General features: G+C 49.4%; 1 protein-coding gene across 7 annotated transcripts in view; it reads left to right on the forward strand.

Moving 5' to 3' along the window:
* TESC (tescalcin) overlaps positions 1–15,621 on the forward strand; it is a 61,900-nt gene that overhangs the window by 27,893 nt on the left and 18,386 nt on the right. For all 7 annotated transcript variants that reach the window (XM_070475313.1, XM_070475315.1, XM_070475311.1 and 4 more), the window contains exon 2: positions 1,011–1,080. In XM_070475313.1, coding sequence (XP_070331414.1) covers positions 1,011–1,080 — 70 coding nt within the window. The remainder of the gene's footprint in view (positions 1–1,010; positions 1,081–15,621) is intronic.

A 15,621-nucleotide genomic window follows, 5' to 3' on the forward strand; every position in this document is an offset into this window, starting at 1 on the left:
TTTCTTGGTTTGAAACAGAGGTTTCATTTATTGCTGCTCTGACCTTATGATTTCTTCTACTAACTTTGAGTTTTGTCTGTTCTTTCTCTAGTTGCTCCAGGTGTAAGGTTAGGGTGTTTATTTGAGGTTTTTCCTGTTTCCCGAGGTACCATTGTATTGCTATAAACTTCTTTCTTAGAATTGCTTTTGCTGCATCCCATAGGTTTTGGATCATTGTGTTTTCATGGTCATCTATCTCTAGATGTTTTTTAATTTTGTCTTTGATTCCTTTGGTGATTTAATTTTGCATATGAGATGGATATTCACTAAACTTAAACGTGGACACTGTTTCACTCATTGTGTGAGTCAAATCATTATGCAGTACACCTACATATTATGCAGCACGTCTACAGAGCTGGGCTGTACATCAGTTATATCTCAAACCGGAAGGGGAAAAATGAAACAGTTGAGGTTATGTAAATACATCGCCCACAGCGGCAATGGTCAAAAGTCTGTTTCTTTTCCTTCTATTTCCCTTACTTTCACCAGATGCTCTGTACTCTTCTGACTACAGGTCTCCCCCGAATCACTTCCGGCACCAGCCTGAACCATCTCGCCCTCCCCTCCTCCTCTGTTTCTTAATACGTGACACACGAAGCCCCTTTCTCATCGGGGAAGACACCCATCTTCAGGAGTGGGAGGGGAGAAAGCCAGACAAGCCGATACGATTTCTTTTAAACGAGGAAGGAGAGGGTGACCTGGTTCACGTTCGTCCTGTTCGCCAGGAGCTGTTATTAGTAGTGATTGTCCTATTCCTGAGGGGGTCAGAGCCAGTAACCCCAGAGCGGTGTTACCAGGAGGAATGGCAGACCCTGTCTCTGCTCCTGCATCCTGCGCTCGGTTTTGCCTTGGTGGGGCATGGCCCGAGAATGAGCCCAAACAGGTGGGTGGGGATGAGGGTGCAGCCTGCCTCCGGCAGCTCTGAGTTCAGAGGTCAGTGATGCCTTTTCTTTCCTTTTCTTTCCCCCCAGTCTCATCAGACCAGATTGAGCAGCTCCACCGGAGGTTTAAGCAGCTGAGCGGAGACCAGCCCACCATCCGGTAAGACCGGCAGTTGGGTGTAGGCGTCGGGCGGGGCCGTGGTCCTTGGGGAAGTCCCCCTCCATATATCTCTTCCCTGAGTGCCAGCTGGCTCTGCCGAAGCCCCTGGGTGGCCCCATTTCCTGAGACAAACTTGTAGTTCCTTCTGCTTTGGGTCCCTTCTAGACAAGCTGTCCTCAACTGGGGGGGAGGGAATCCCACCTGGTTCTAACTGGGGTCAGAAGATTATAACTGGAGGAAAGGCAAGGGGATGAAAACCTGGTTGTTCAGCCACTTTAGCCGGACTTCCCTGGAACCCCAGGCACACAGGGCGGGCCTGTCGAAGGCCAGGATCATGGCCAGTGCCAGGCACCCCAGGGCGAATCGGTTGCCGTGTGCCTCAGTTCAAGAGTTGGATGCCTTCACGAGGGCCTCTTGACTCTGCTTCCTCTGGCAGTTCCAGCCCCAGACAAGAGGGTGGGCGGCAGCTGTGGATTTCTATCTCAGAAAGCCACCATTTTACGTCACATTGTTTCATGTGACTCTCTTAGAAGGTGTGTGGTTTAACTTTTTTCTGAGGAGGAATGCCTCGGACCGTGTGTCTCCTCCTGGGAGAGAGTGGCAGCCGTGTCATTTCCAACCAGGCTGTGAGAGGTCCTCATCAGTGAGTTGATCCGACTTGGTGAGGAAGATGCTTCAAGCTGAACTGTTTCCAACATAAAGTGAATGCTGTCCTGCCACAAACTATCTAACAGATGTAGTCTCCTAAAATAGCCATGCAGAGTCTCAAGGTTACAGACTTGGAACTTTAAACCTTTTAGTAGTCCAGGAAAGCATCTTGTTTTCTTAGTAAGTGGATTTAAAATTGACCCAACTTTTAATGGAAAACAACATGTAAATACTGTCCACTGTGTCTCATCTGTCTCAACAAAGGCATGTTGTTAATCCAGTGCGTCATTGTCTTAAGAGCATCCGTTTCCAGAGCTCAGAGTCTGGTGGTCTCAAGGTTCTGGGGGCCATCGGTCTTGATTTGATTGCATCCAAGGCAGAAGTAAATTAAATCAGGACTGACTGTTTTTATTTTGTAATGTTTGTTTATTCATTTATGATTCCGCTGGGTCTTTGTTGCTGTATGTGGGCCTCCTCTGGGGCCTCTGGTTGCACCAGTCGGGGACTACTGTCTGTTGCAGTGCTCGGGCTGCTCGTTGCGGTGGCTTCTCTGGTTGCAGACCTCGGGCTCTAGGCGTGCGCGCTTCAGTAGTTGAGTCTTGTGGGCTCTTGTGCTCTGGCTCAGTACTTGTGCCACACGGGCTCAGATGCCACACAGCATTTGGTATCTTCCCAGACCAAGGATCGAACCTGTGTCCCCTGCATTGGCAGGCAGGCAGATTCTTAGACCACCAGGGAAGCCTAGGACTGGCTTCTTGAATTCTACACAGGAGACAGAAAAGCATCTGCCCGCAATGCAGGTTTGATCCCTGAGTCAGGAAGATCCCCTGGAGAAGGAAATTGCAACCCACTCCAGTACTCTTGCCTAGAAAATCCCATGGACAGAGGAGCCTGGTGGTCCATGGGGTCGCAAAGAGTCGGACATGACTGAGCTTTCCTTTCCTTCACTCACTCAGCCCAGTGAAGAGCCCACCAGAGGATCCCCTGGCTTCCTATGGGGTCACATGCCCAAGGCTGAGCCAATCACTGTTGCCAAGGGTTGGAAATGCAAACTTTTTTTCCCAGAGCTGTGAGTGGGGCAGGTTCACATGCCAAGGGCAGGAAGAGTGTGGGGAGATTTCTCAGGGCAAGGTGGGCTTCCTTGGACCAGGGGCTGAGGAATGGATGCAGGTGAGAACGTCTCAGGTGTGGTGATACAGGTCCTCCTGGATGTTGGAACATGGAAGTGTAAAGGGCATCCTCCGTTTCTTTAAAAGTTCATGGGCATATGCGCTGTGCCAGGCAGGCAGTACCTGTGCTTGGGGGACAGGACCATCATGCAGCTCTTGATTGGGGGTGTCATGGCGGAGCCCTCTTTCTCAAGATGATTTTCCAGCATGCTGTGCCCCCAGCCTGTCACAAAGCTGCCCTGGGCTTCTAGCTGTCATGTGTCTGCGGTCCATGGGCCTTGGCTTGGCGAGAGGCCTCAGGTTCCAGTTCCACATGGTATACTTTTCAGGCTTGAGGGAAGCAGAGGCAAAAACCCAGCCTTGGGAAACAAATCATATTTGAAACATCTGTGTCTCTGGTTGGTTGACTTTGGGTTAGTTGCTGTGTTTCTCTGAGCCTGTATCCTCTGTAAAGTGAGTGTGGTCACTTGGGATTTGATGTGAGCATTAAAGATGAGCAGACATACATGGTATGTTTCTGTTCTGAACTGGGTTCCTTGGCATTTGGCAAACGGGACTGTCATCATTCCACCATTGGTGAGGTCATGAGGATGCACCCTGAGATGCCCAAGCAGCGGCCCTTGATCCTCAGGCTGGAGTGGAGGTGGGAGGGAAGGTGCTGTGAGCAGGAAGCCCCTCCCACTTTGAGGCTCCAGCTTTGGGGCTCAGACCGTGTGGCCCAACAACCCCTCTTGGGCTTTTCCAAGGATATACGGATGCGTTGAGCTCTACACTGCTTCCTTTTTTTTTTTTTTAATTACAGTATAGTCAATTTACAATGTTGTATTAATTTCTACTGTACAGAAAGTGATTCCGTTTTACCTGTGCATACTCGTTTTTACCCATTACGGTTTATTTCAGGATATGGAATATAGTTCCCTGTGCTATACAGTAGGACCATGTTGTTTATCCGTTATTTTTTGTTGAAGTATAGTTGGCATACAGTATTGTGCTAATTTCTGCCATATAGCGGTGACTCCATTATACACATGTATAGATTCTTTTTTATATTCTTTTCCATTATGGTTTATCCCAGGAGGTTGGATGTAGCTCCTTGTGCTATGTAGTGGGACCTTGTCCTTTATCCATTCTAAATGTAATAGTTTCCATCTACTCACCCCAAACTCCGACTCCATCCCTCCCCCACCCCTCTGCCCCTTGGCACCCACGAGTCTGTTCTCTGTGTCTGTGAGTCTGTGTCCGTTTTGTAGATAGGTTCATGCTTTGGATTCCACGTTTAAGTGGTATCATATAGTATTTGTCTTTCGCTTTCTGACTTCACTTACTGTGAGAATCTCTCGTTGCGTCCATGTTGCTGCACATGTGGTTACTTCATTCTTTTTTATGGCTGAGTAGTATTCCATTGTGTATATGTACCTTTAGCCATCTTTGGCAGTGGGCATTGAGTTTGCTTCTGTGTCTTGGCTATTGTAAACAGTGCTGCAATGAACATCGGGTTGCATGTATCTTTTTGAATTATGGTTTTCTCCAGACATATGCCCAGGAGTTTGGATTGCTGGATCATATAGTAGTTTTGTTTTTAGTTTAAGGAATCTCAGTGTTGTTTTCCATAGTGGCTGCACCAATTTACATTCCCAGCAACACTGTAGGAGGGTTTCCTTTTCTCCCCACCCTCTCCAGCATTTGTTATTTGTAGACTTTTTAATGACAACATTCTGACTGGTGTGAGGTGATACCTCATTGTAGTTTTGATTTGCATTTCTCTCATTAGTAATGCTGAGCCTCTTCTCATGTGCCTGCTGGCCATCTGTATATCTTCTTTGGAGAAATGTCTGTTTAGGCTTTCTGCCCCTTTTTAATTGGGTTGTTTCGTTGTTGTTGAATTGTATGAACTGTTTGTATATATAAGCCCTTGTCAGTCACATCATTTGCAAAATTTTCTCCTATTCCATAGATTGTCTTTTTGTTTTTATAAAATAGTTTCCTTTGCTGTACAAAAGCTTGTCAGTTTAAATATTTCCTATTTGTTTGCTTTTATTTATATTGACTTGGGAGACAAAAAAAAAAGTTGATATGATTTTATGTCAGAATATTTTGCCTGTGCTCTCTTCTAGGAGTTTTATGATGTCATGTCTTATGATTATGTCTTCAAGTCATCTTTTAGTTTATTTTTGTGTAGAATGTGAGGATGTGTTCCAACTTCATTGATTTACATGCAGCTGTTTAACTTTCCCAACACCACTTGCTGAAGATTGTCTTCTTCCCATTTTATATTCTTACCTCCTTTGTCAAAGATTAATTGACCATAGGTGTGTGGGTTTATTTCCAGGTTCTCTATTCCATTCTGTTGATCCATGTGTCTGTTTTTGTGATAATACCACACTGTTTTAATTATTATATTTTTGTAGTGTAGTCTGAAGTCTGGGAGAGTTATGCCTCATGCTTTATTTTTTTTCCTTAGGATTGCTTTGGCAATTCTGTGTCTTTTATGGTTCCATGTAAATTTTTGGATTATTCTAGTTCTATGAACAATGTCATGGGTAATTTAGTAGGGATCACATTAAATTTATAGATTGCTTTGAGTAGCATTGGCATTTTAACAATATTCTTCCAATTCAAGAGCATAGGATATCATTCCATTTCTTTGAATCTTCTTTAATTTCTTAATGTTTTATAGTTCTCAGCCTTTAAGTCTTTTCACCTCCCTGGTGAAGTTTATTCCTGAGGGTTTTCAGTTGTTGCTGTTGTTGTTTGTGGGGGTTGGGTAATTTTAAAAGGTATTTTTTTACATTTTCTTTCTGATGATATTTCATTATTAGTGTAAAGAAACGCAACTGCTTTCTGAATGTTAATCTTGTATCCTGCTACTTTGCTGAATTCATTTATCAGATCTAGTAGTTTTTTGTGGAGTCCTTAGGATTTTCTATATATATAGTATCATGTCATCTGCATATAGTGACAGTTTTGCCTCTTCCCTTCCAATCATTCTATATATAACAGTTTGCATCTGTTAACCCCAAACTCCCAATCCCTGTCTCCCCCGACCTCTCCCTTCCTCCTTGGCAACCAGGAGCCTGTGCTGTATGTCTGTGAGTCTGTTTATGTTTCATAGATAAATATATTTCACATTTTAGATTCCACATATAAGTGATATCATATGATACTTCTCTTTCTCTTTCTGACTTACTTAATGTAGTAAATGACTCTGGGTTCATCCATGTTGCTGCAAATGGTATTATTTCATTCTTTTTATGGCTGAGCATTACTCCATTGAGTATACATGTTCCACATCTTCTTTATCCATTCCTCTGTTGATGGACATTTAGGCTGTTTCCTCATGTTGGTTATAGTGAGCAGTCTACACTGGTTCTTTCCCACCATGAGTGTATGTGCAAATCACCTGGGGAATTTTGCTAAAATGTGGGTTTTGGTTCAAAAAACTGGAGTGGGGCCTAGGACTCTGCATTTATAACTATCATAGGCCATCTTGGTGAGGTTGGCCTTGCCTAGCACCTGGGAATGCACCCAGTTTGCCCTCCAGGCTTGAACAGGTGGAGGCTACACCCCTCCCCCAAGTGCTGAGCGGTCCAAGTGCAGCCTCCTACTTCCCGCGCCTTGTAGGTCAAGCCAGGACGTAGGAAAGTTTGAGCTGGTGGCTCTGCCTGCCACCCTGTCCCCCACTTGCCCATCTCTTGCACAGCCACCCCCAGGAGCACCATATGCATTGCCCTTCCCAGCCCTGCCCTCAAGTAAGCCCTGAGTATGTCTACCTGGACCCAGCAAGTAGCCGCTGCTCCCTAGCGGAGGGCTCCCCAGTCAACGTCATGTCCATGCTATTTACCTTGGGTCCACCACAGTCTTCAGCTGCTGGTTGTTGCTTTGTTGAGGTCTCAGTGTGGAGATCACCTCCCCCAAGACACTCTCCTGCCCCCTGCACCCCGGGACCCCTCCTGGGGGTGTCCCAGCCCACAGATCCTTCCTGGGGGTGCCCCCAGCCCACAGATCCCTCTGGGGGGGGGTGCCCCAGCCTAGCATTTGCAGCACAGAATTGTAACTGCCCCTCTCCAGCCACCCCCACCCCTTTGAACTGACAGTCGGCCCCTTGGGGGACAGAAACTGGATCCTTTGGTTTTGGTGCTGAGTCTGGGGCTCATAACAGGATAGATGCTCTGGGAGTAGCTGACTGACTGAACGGATGAATGAGAAAGCAGTGAAGTGAGGAACAAGTGAATGAGCACACTGGAAGAGTTCTCTGTAATGCGTCAGGCATGGTATACACGAGATCTGCTGTTATTTACAGTCCTTCCTTCTCAGGCTTCACATATTTGTGATGAAAGGATTTATCTGGGGGTCTGGCACGTGGAGACGGTTCACAGATAGTAAGCTCTTATTGTTTCCAGCATGCTTTGTGCAGCACAAGTCTTTAACATGCACCTTATATGACCCCATAGGTGGGGGGAGGAACACCTGCTCTCCTCATCTGAGACATGGGAAAGTGAGGCTCAGAGAGGTCACATACCTGGCCCCTGGTCACACAGCTCACTGGTGGAGGAGCTGGGACTCAAGCCTGGTGCTGAGACCCCTCTGTAAGGAAGCTTGGAGCCTGTGCTGTGACTTGCGATTGTCCAGTAGGGACCTCAGTCTCCCTGCCTTGCTCTCTGAGGACCCTCCGCCCTGACATGCTGGGATGGGGGCATCATTACTGACACCGCGGCCCCTGCTCCTGCGTCTGCAGCCTCTGCTGGGCAGGCAGTGTCAGCTGCACACGGTGACAGGCCAGCCCAGCCTGCAGGAAGGAGGTGACACCACCCAACCGTATTGCTAGTGCAAGCCTGCATGAAGGGCCCCCGGCCAGCCCCTAGAGCTGCTTTGCCTGATCCTCATCCACCCTCCAGGGCTGGAGAAGGGCGTTGGGACAGCTTTTCCGGTCCTCCTAGGCTTTCCTGCACATCCTCCCTGGGCAGAACGGGTGAGTGGCCCCAGACAGTGTTCTGGCCCCCAGTCTGCCACGGGTTTCCTGTGTGACCCCAGGCTGAGCCTTCAACCTCTCTGATCCCTGAGCACATTCAGGAGGCCTTGCTGGGATTTCAGAGCACGGAAAGAAGCTTCGTTTCTTTAGTGTCAAGATTTGTGAAAGTCGTCGACCAGGGTCCCCGGAGGGTGGCCCCCAGCACCCCAGTCTGGGAGGGGTGTGGGTTGCAGGCCCCTCTGCCCCCTCCTCTGAGAGAGTGAAGGGGCCTGGACTTTTGAATACCACAGTGCAAAAGGCCCCATTCACACCTGCAGCTTTTATACATAGACTTGTAAGTTACATCTAAAATCTTAACGAAGAATTGTGTCTCTGAATTTATGGCTTTAGCAAGTTGAGGGTAGCTTTTAAAAAAATTCCAGAGGGTAAAAACTGCCAAAATTGATTTTAATTTTGTTGTTGTTTATTTATTTGGCTGTACCGAGTCTTATTTGTGGCATGTGGGATCTAGTTCAGTGACCAGGGATAGAACCTAGGCTCCCTGCATTGGGAACACTGAGTTCCAACTGCTGGGAGCACCAAGGAAGTCCCGAAAATTGATTTTAATTTTAACCCCCCACTTTCTACCGTGTCTAGTCATGTTCCCTCTTTTGCTCAAGATCATTTAAGGACATCCAGCGGTGGGTTTACCCTGAGGCTTTCCAAGTCAGGGCGCCACTCCGTATGGGTTCCACTTTGCATGGGTTCCTTACAAGGACCAGCACTTAATTTTTTTTTTTTCAATTCCTAATGCTGCATTCTTTTTTTCTCAGAAGGCCCCCCGCCCAGGTTATATGTGTTTCAGGATCCCCCAAACCTGAGTCCACCTTGATCACAAAGCACTTTGTTCTAAGGGCTCTTGGTGAAAAATGCGTGATAGAAAATGTTCCTCTGACTCATTAATCAAGCACCTACCATGCAGAGACTTCTGTCCTCGAAAGCTGTGGAGGAGCTTCCACAAGCAAGCTCATTAAACAATACTGATTTTATACAATATGAGAATGACTTCTTGCACTTTTTCTCTCTTTAGTAGGGTCCCTTAGGTGTCAGATGTTTTAAACAGCAGCCTTCTACTTCCCGATAGCACTCTGGCAGGCTCTCCAACCCCCAGAAATAGATGCGATAGAATCCTTCAAATGTAGTGATGCAGGCCAGGAGGGCGCCTGATTAGATAGACCTGCACAAAAATATTTTTAGATGCATGTTGGACATATCACATGTGGAGTGATTCCTGGGATGAATATGACCACAGGCGTACATGAGGAAGAGAAAGGACACAGTTGCCCACTGCCAGCACCACCAGGGCCCCAAGCAGCGTTTTGATGGGCTTGATCCCCGGAGCCAGCCAAGTCCCAACCCTAGGGCTTGTTTTAAACCCCTCAGCAGTGCCTCCCATTGCTTTATCAAGTGAGAGGTTAGCTTGGTGTTAGGAGTTGCTGTTAGCTCTGTGGTCTTAAGGGTCTTGGGGACCCTCTAAAGTTCACACCATTACCCTATTTGACAGGTCAAGAAACTGAGGCTAAGAAGGTTAAGATCCCATAGCTTAACATGCGGGAGGGTTAAGGGCTGGCTGTTGGAATAACCAGAGCCCCGGAGCACTGTGATCCCATCAGTTTTCTCCAAATTAAGTCACTTATTTTTCATTTTCCAGATTTCACACACAAGTCATAACATATGGGATTTATCTTTCTCTGTCTGACTTATTTCACAAAGCATATCCTTCAGGCCCATCCATGTTGTTGAAAACAGCAAAGTTTCATCTTCTTATGCTGAGTAATATTCCATTTTTAATATGTATATATATATACACACACACACCACATCTTCTTTATCCATGTATCTGTCTACAGATTAGTAGGTGGCTGCCATATCTTGGTTATTGTAAATAATGGTGCTGTGAACATGGGGGTGCATGTGTCTTTCTAAGTCACTTCTTAACCCGGTTACTTTGCTTTTTAACCTATCAAGTAGCTAAAGATTTACTTAAAAAAAAAAAAAGTACACATGACAGTGAAAGAATTGAGACCCTGCTTAGATCACGAGGCTGTTTCATGGTGAGAACTGACCGTATTCCAGGAGGTAACCAGGCTTCCCTGATAGTTCATTTGGTAAAGAATCCACCTGTAATGCAGGGACCCTGGTTCGATTCCTGGGTCGGGAAGATCCTCTGGAGAAGGGATAGGCTACCCACTTCAGTATTCTTGGGCTTCCCTGGTAGCTCAGCTGGTAAGAATCTGCCCCCAGTGAGGGAGATGTGGGTTTGATCCCTGGATTGGGAAGGTCCCCTGGAGAAGGGTAAGGCTACCCACTCCAGTATTCTGGCCTGGAGAATCCATGGACAGTATAATCCATGGGATCACAAAGAGTCGGACACGACTGAGCACCTTTTACTCAGGAGGTAACTAGACCTCCCTTTAAAGCCTCAGCTGAGACGATGCACATTCACCTAGAAAGACAGACCTGCAGTTACTCGTCAAACTGCCCAGGAAATATCGGGTGGGAGTGGCCTCGGGGCTCCCACACCTGCTCAGGTGAGAGGGTGAGGGCAGATATGAGAACGGGAGCCATGAAGGTGTCAGCTTGGTGTGAAAGGTGCCCAGGTATCCGGGAAGAAGCTTTATAAGTGGTCTTAGATATATTAGTGGGGACTTAGATATATATTAGTGGGGTCTTAGATACATAGGTGGTGACTCACATAAAAAGTTTTTTTTTTTTTTTTTAAAGAGATTCTTTACCCAGGATTATAAATACTTGACCCAGTTGTTGCTTTACAGAAGCAGGTGTTAGGACCTTCTGTGATGGGTTCTAGTCCTGAGGACCCCAAATGAGAAGTGAGGCTCCCCTGCCCCAGGGGACTAGAGGGGAGCTCTGTTAAGGTGTGCATGTGAGTGTGAGCAAGGTAACTAGCATATAAGCTCATGATATACAATGATGGAGGAAGGAAACAGGGCAGAGGGTGCATCCTTGGGACAACCATGGGGAGAAGGACCTGGGGACAGGTGGTTGGTGCAGGCCTCTTTGAGGTGGCTGCTCTGGGGACCAGAGAAGGGGCCGGCGTGTGGAGGGAAGGATGCTCCAGGCAGAGGTGGGATCGAGCTTCATCAACCCGAGTGATAAGAGGACTGGCCGGATGGGGCAGATCACAGAGGCCCAACTTGGCTGTAGGAAGGACCTGAAATAGAAGACTCAGCCTAGGCTCGAAATACCACGTGGATGCTAACTGCCCAGTTTGTATCTGTGGCTGGGCCATCTCCTCTGAACCGCAGCCCCTGCCCATCCCCTAGATGTTCTTGTGGCATCTCACACTTAACGTGTCCCAAGGAGCGCCCCCATCATCCTCCCAGATTGCCTTCATCTCACACCATCCCCCCGACTTCCTGGATCTGCTGCTCCTGTTCACTGCCCACCCTCATAGAGACCCACAGTGATGCATGGCGGGGTGGCAGGGGGAGCCTTTGAAAATGGCACCTCTCTGCTCCGAAGCTTCCACTTTCCCAAGTAAAAATAAAGTAACAGCCGCCTGGTCAGCAGGTGTCCTGCAGATTCTCGCATACCACCACCCCTCTGACCCCCTGACCTTTTTCTACTCCTGTTCCAGCTTCGTGGATGTTCTTGCTGGTCCCACCTCAGGGCTGTAACCTACACCTTTCCTTCTTTATAGAACACTCTTCCTCAGAGCAGAGTTTCCATTGGCTGGGTCTTTTTTTTTTTCTTTTAATTTTAGTATGTACTTTTAAAAAAATTTATTTCACTTTATTTATTTTTGGCTGTGCTGGATCCGGGTTGCTCTGTGCTGGCGTTTTTCCAGTTGCCTCGAGCAGGGGCTACTCTGGTTGCAAAACATGAGCTGCTCATCGCGGCAGCTTCTCTCGTTGTGGGGCACAGGCTCTAGGCACTCAGGCTTCAATAGTTGCGGTTCCTGGGCTCTAGAGCACAGACTCAGTAGCTGTGGCAGATGGGCTTAGTTGCTCCGAGGCATGTGGGATTTTCCCAAATCAGGGACAGAACCCGTGTCTACTGCATTGGCAGATCGATTCTTTACCACTGAGCCACCAGGGGAGCCCAGAGCTTGGATCAGCCTTGCTAGGGGCAGGGTGGGGTTAGGATGTATTATTGCAGGATGTTGGGCAGCGTCCCTGGCTTCCTGGAGCACCTTTTCCTGGTGTGACAACCCGAAATGTCTCCAGACGTCACCAGGAGTCCCCTGGGGTGGAGCGGTCGCCTCCTGCAGGTCTTTGCTCCTGTGTCCCCTTCACTCCGAGGCCTTCCCTGAGCAGCCCACGGGGACTTCACCGACTCCCTGCGGTCTCGTCCATTCCCACGGCTCGGTGTCTGCACAGCACTTGTTGCTGCCTTGAAAGTTCCATTTTCTGTCTCGTTTCCCCTGCTGAAATGCCAGGAGGGATCGTGTCTGTCCCATCACCGCTGAAGCCAGCACCCAGAACAGGGCCTGGCACCTGGAAGGTGCTGGAATACCTGTCACTCCCCCTGGAATGAGTACGTGACAGGTGTTGAGGGGTGGCCAGTCCCAGGTGTGAAGCAGGCAGGAGGCGGCAAAGCCTGTGGGGGAGGAATCACTTTGCTGATGCTGCCTCAGCATTTGAAAGACACTTTTGCCTGGGGCCAGGGGGCCAGGGCCTTCTGGCCAGAATCTTTTGTGCAAAGACATCGGCAAAGAACCCACCTGCAGTACAGGAGACGCAGGTTCGATACCCGGGTTGGGAAGATCCCCTGGTGGAGGGCATGGTAGCCCACTCTGGTATTCTTGCCTGGGAAATCCCATGGACAGAGGAGCCTGGCGGGCTACAGGCCGTGGGGTCACAGAGAGTCAGACACGACTGAGTGACTGAGCCCTACTGTGTGCCAGGCGGACATCGTCTTGTGGCTGGGAGAACCACTCAGTCTGTGTCGGGAATTCTTGGCGCTTCTCAAGATTGAACTTGCAAGGGAATGCTGGCAATCATGGTGACATGGGGGTTCTGATTCAGGGCCCAGTTCTGGGCCCGGCCGAGACTCTGCGTTTCTCACAAGCTCCCAAGTGCTGCTGCTGCTAGTGAGGGTGCTGTGCTCAGTGTTTCCCAGGAAGACACGTGCTGGATGGGGCGTGCCCGCTTCTGCACAAGCCCCGTGGGGCCCCCATGTCCCCTCTGTTTAACCGGCACAAGTTAATACTGAGTACGGGGGCTGGGGCTGGGAGTGTGGGGCCAGCGGCCCGCAGAGGAGAGATTCCGGCAGCCTGCCTTGATGCGGGAAGCCCTGGACCAGCACAGAGCAGGGAGGCCGGGGTCTCAGGCCAGGAAGCCTCCCCAGACCGGCAGAGAGAACTTTGCACTTGAGCTGAGCCTCAACGCCACCGGAAACCAAGCCACACCACGAGGCAGGAGGAAGTGCCCCGCCCACCCTCCTCTGTGGTTTTCAGTCTTTCCTTCCCCTGTGGGTGCTTGCCTTGCTCTCTTTTGGGTCCCGGATGGGGCCTCTCGGGGCTGGGTGGGAGCAGATGCCCCAGGAAGGTCTCTCGTTCTCTCTTTGAAGTAAAAAACGTAACCGAACTGGAAGGAAGTAGCAGGTGTGAGGAAGTGCATGGGGTGGTGAGTGCCGGATTCAAAGCTCTTCTTCTAGCTGTGTGACTATAGCTTGGTCAGTTCACCTCTCTGGGCCTCATTTTCTCGCCTGTAACATGGAGGTCACTGATATCTCCCATCACTGGGATACGGGGGTGATTGAACATGCCTGAGCTCACAGAGCGCTCAGCCTGGCCCGGGAGGATACAAGGGGGCCTCAAGGGGGAGAGTTTAAAGCCCACCAGAAGTATGAGCCCCAGGGCCCCTCATGGGCAGACCCTTCCCGCTGGTCACTGGGGCAGCATCGCTGGACCACTGGCCACGGTGTGTCAGCTCCTGCCCCCGAGCAGTGCCCCGCCCCCAGTCCTGGGCTCTGGGTGATACAGGGCAGTTCCCATAGGTGGTGAGGAGGCCTTGAGCTGAGCTGGTTTGACCAGCCCGATGGACACCTCAGGGCTCCAGGGGGAAAAGGAAATGAGACTGAAACTGGCCTTTACAGGACTGTAGTCAGAACCCACTTTTTACCACAATCCCCAGGATTTGTTTGCAAGTTTTGTTTGAGAAGTGCCAAAATTCCCTAGTTTGGGGGGGCAGAGGGGTTGCACCACACGGCTTGCAGAATCTTCTTAGTTCTTTGACCAGGAATTGAACCTGAGGCCATGAAAGGGAAAGCACTGAGTCCTAACCACTGGACTGCCAGGGAACTCCCAAGAATTCTCTGCTTGCACCAGGCAGTTCGCCTGCCCACATACCTTTGTGCAAAAGATCCTTGCAGGAAAGTCCTGGTTTTGTCCTCTTCCTTGCCCTCAGATAAAAGCCCCTTTCAATGTCCTAGACTGAAGTTGGCCTTTCCCTGCCTCTGGGTTCAAGGCCTGCAACTCAACTTGTTGAAGAAGGAGGTTGGCAGATAGCCCAGAATTGCTCACAGCCTCCCCAGGACCAGAGAGAACTCAGGAGAAGTTGCTCCAGGGCTGGGCATCCATATTCTAAGTCAGGGCATTGTTCTCAGCAATAAGATGTTTCTTCACCTCTCTGTCTTTGTTTCCTCATCTTTAAGGTGGGAATATGTTCCTACTTTCATAATGTAAAACTCTCAACAGTACCTGACACCTGGGGTGTCTGTAGGTTAGCTGCTGCTATTATCACCATCATTGTTTTAAAATGAACTCACTGCATGTCACGTTATGCTATAGCACCTTGTGTACGTGTGTTAAATTGCTTTAGTCATGTCCAACTCTGCGACCCCATGGTCTGTAACCCACCAGGCTCCTCTGTTCATGGGATTCTCCAGGCAGGAGTACTGGAGTGGGTTGCCATACCCTCCTCCCCAGGATCTTCTCAACTCAGGGATCGAACCCCCATCTCTTATGTCTCCTGCATTGGCAGGCAGGTTCTTTACCACTAGTGCCACCTGGGGAGCCCAATAGCACCTTACGTGTGTTTATCTCACCTAATCATCTCATTAACCCCATGATGCTGCCTGGACATGTCCATGATCCCCATTTTATAAATGAGAAATTAAGACTCTTGGATCTGCAGTGCCTCAACCAGGGCATGTACCTGGTCAGGGGCAGAGCCTGGACTGGCCCCAGGTGTGGTTAACTTCACTTCTGCTTTGATATATGTGTGTGTGAGGGGATGCTACTTGGTCTGTACCCAGTTCACAGATGAGGAAACTGAGGCTGGGAGCGTCAGTAAGGTGCCCATGGTGAGGGAGAGTGGTCTGGCTTACAGAGAAAGGCAGCTAGGATTCAAAGACACCTGCACAGACCTGCCAGGGTCTGTGAGGCCAGGACCCAGCGACACTGTGTCCCCAGCTAGCTTCCTAGCATCTGCCTCCCCTCTGTCAGTGGGAGGCCAGACCTCTCTTCGGTTGTTAATTTTCTTCTCTAGACATTCAGTTGGGTTCTTCGAGGTCCTCCTGCCTCTGTCCTCCTCCTAAGACACTGCCCTCCCATGGCAGCCCGGGGCCCCGCCACCTTTGTGGGATCTCCTGGTGCCAGGGGCGCTGCTGGTGTGTCCCTCCTTGCCACCTTAACAAGCACGCGGACCTGTTTTCTCCCAGTCCCTTTAGAACCTGCAGCATCCTCTGTTTTGGCCTCTGTTCCCTCCTGGGGACGCAGCCAGACCCACTTCCCCGGTGTATCCCTGAATG

The sequence above is a fragment of the Odocoileus virginianus genome, chromosome 12 (assembly GCF_023699985.2).
Source record: "Odocoileus virginianus isolate 20LAN1187 ecotype Illinois chromosome 12, Ovbor_1.2, whole genome shotgun sequence".
In the NCBI taxonomy this organism is placed as follows: Eukaryota; Metazoa; Chordata; class Mammalia; order Artiodactyla; family Cervidae; genus Odocoileus; species Odocoileus virginianus.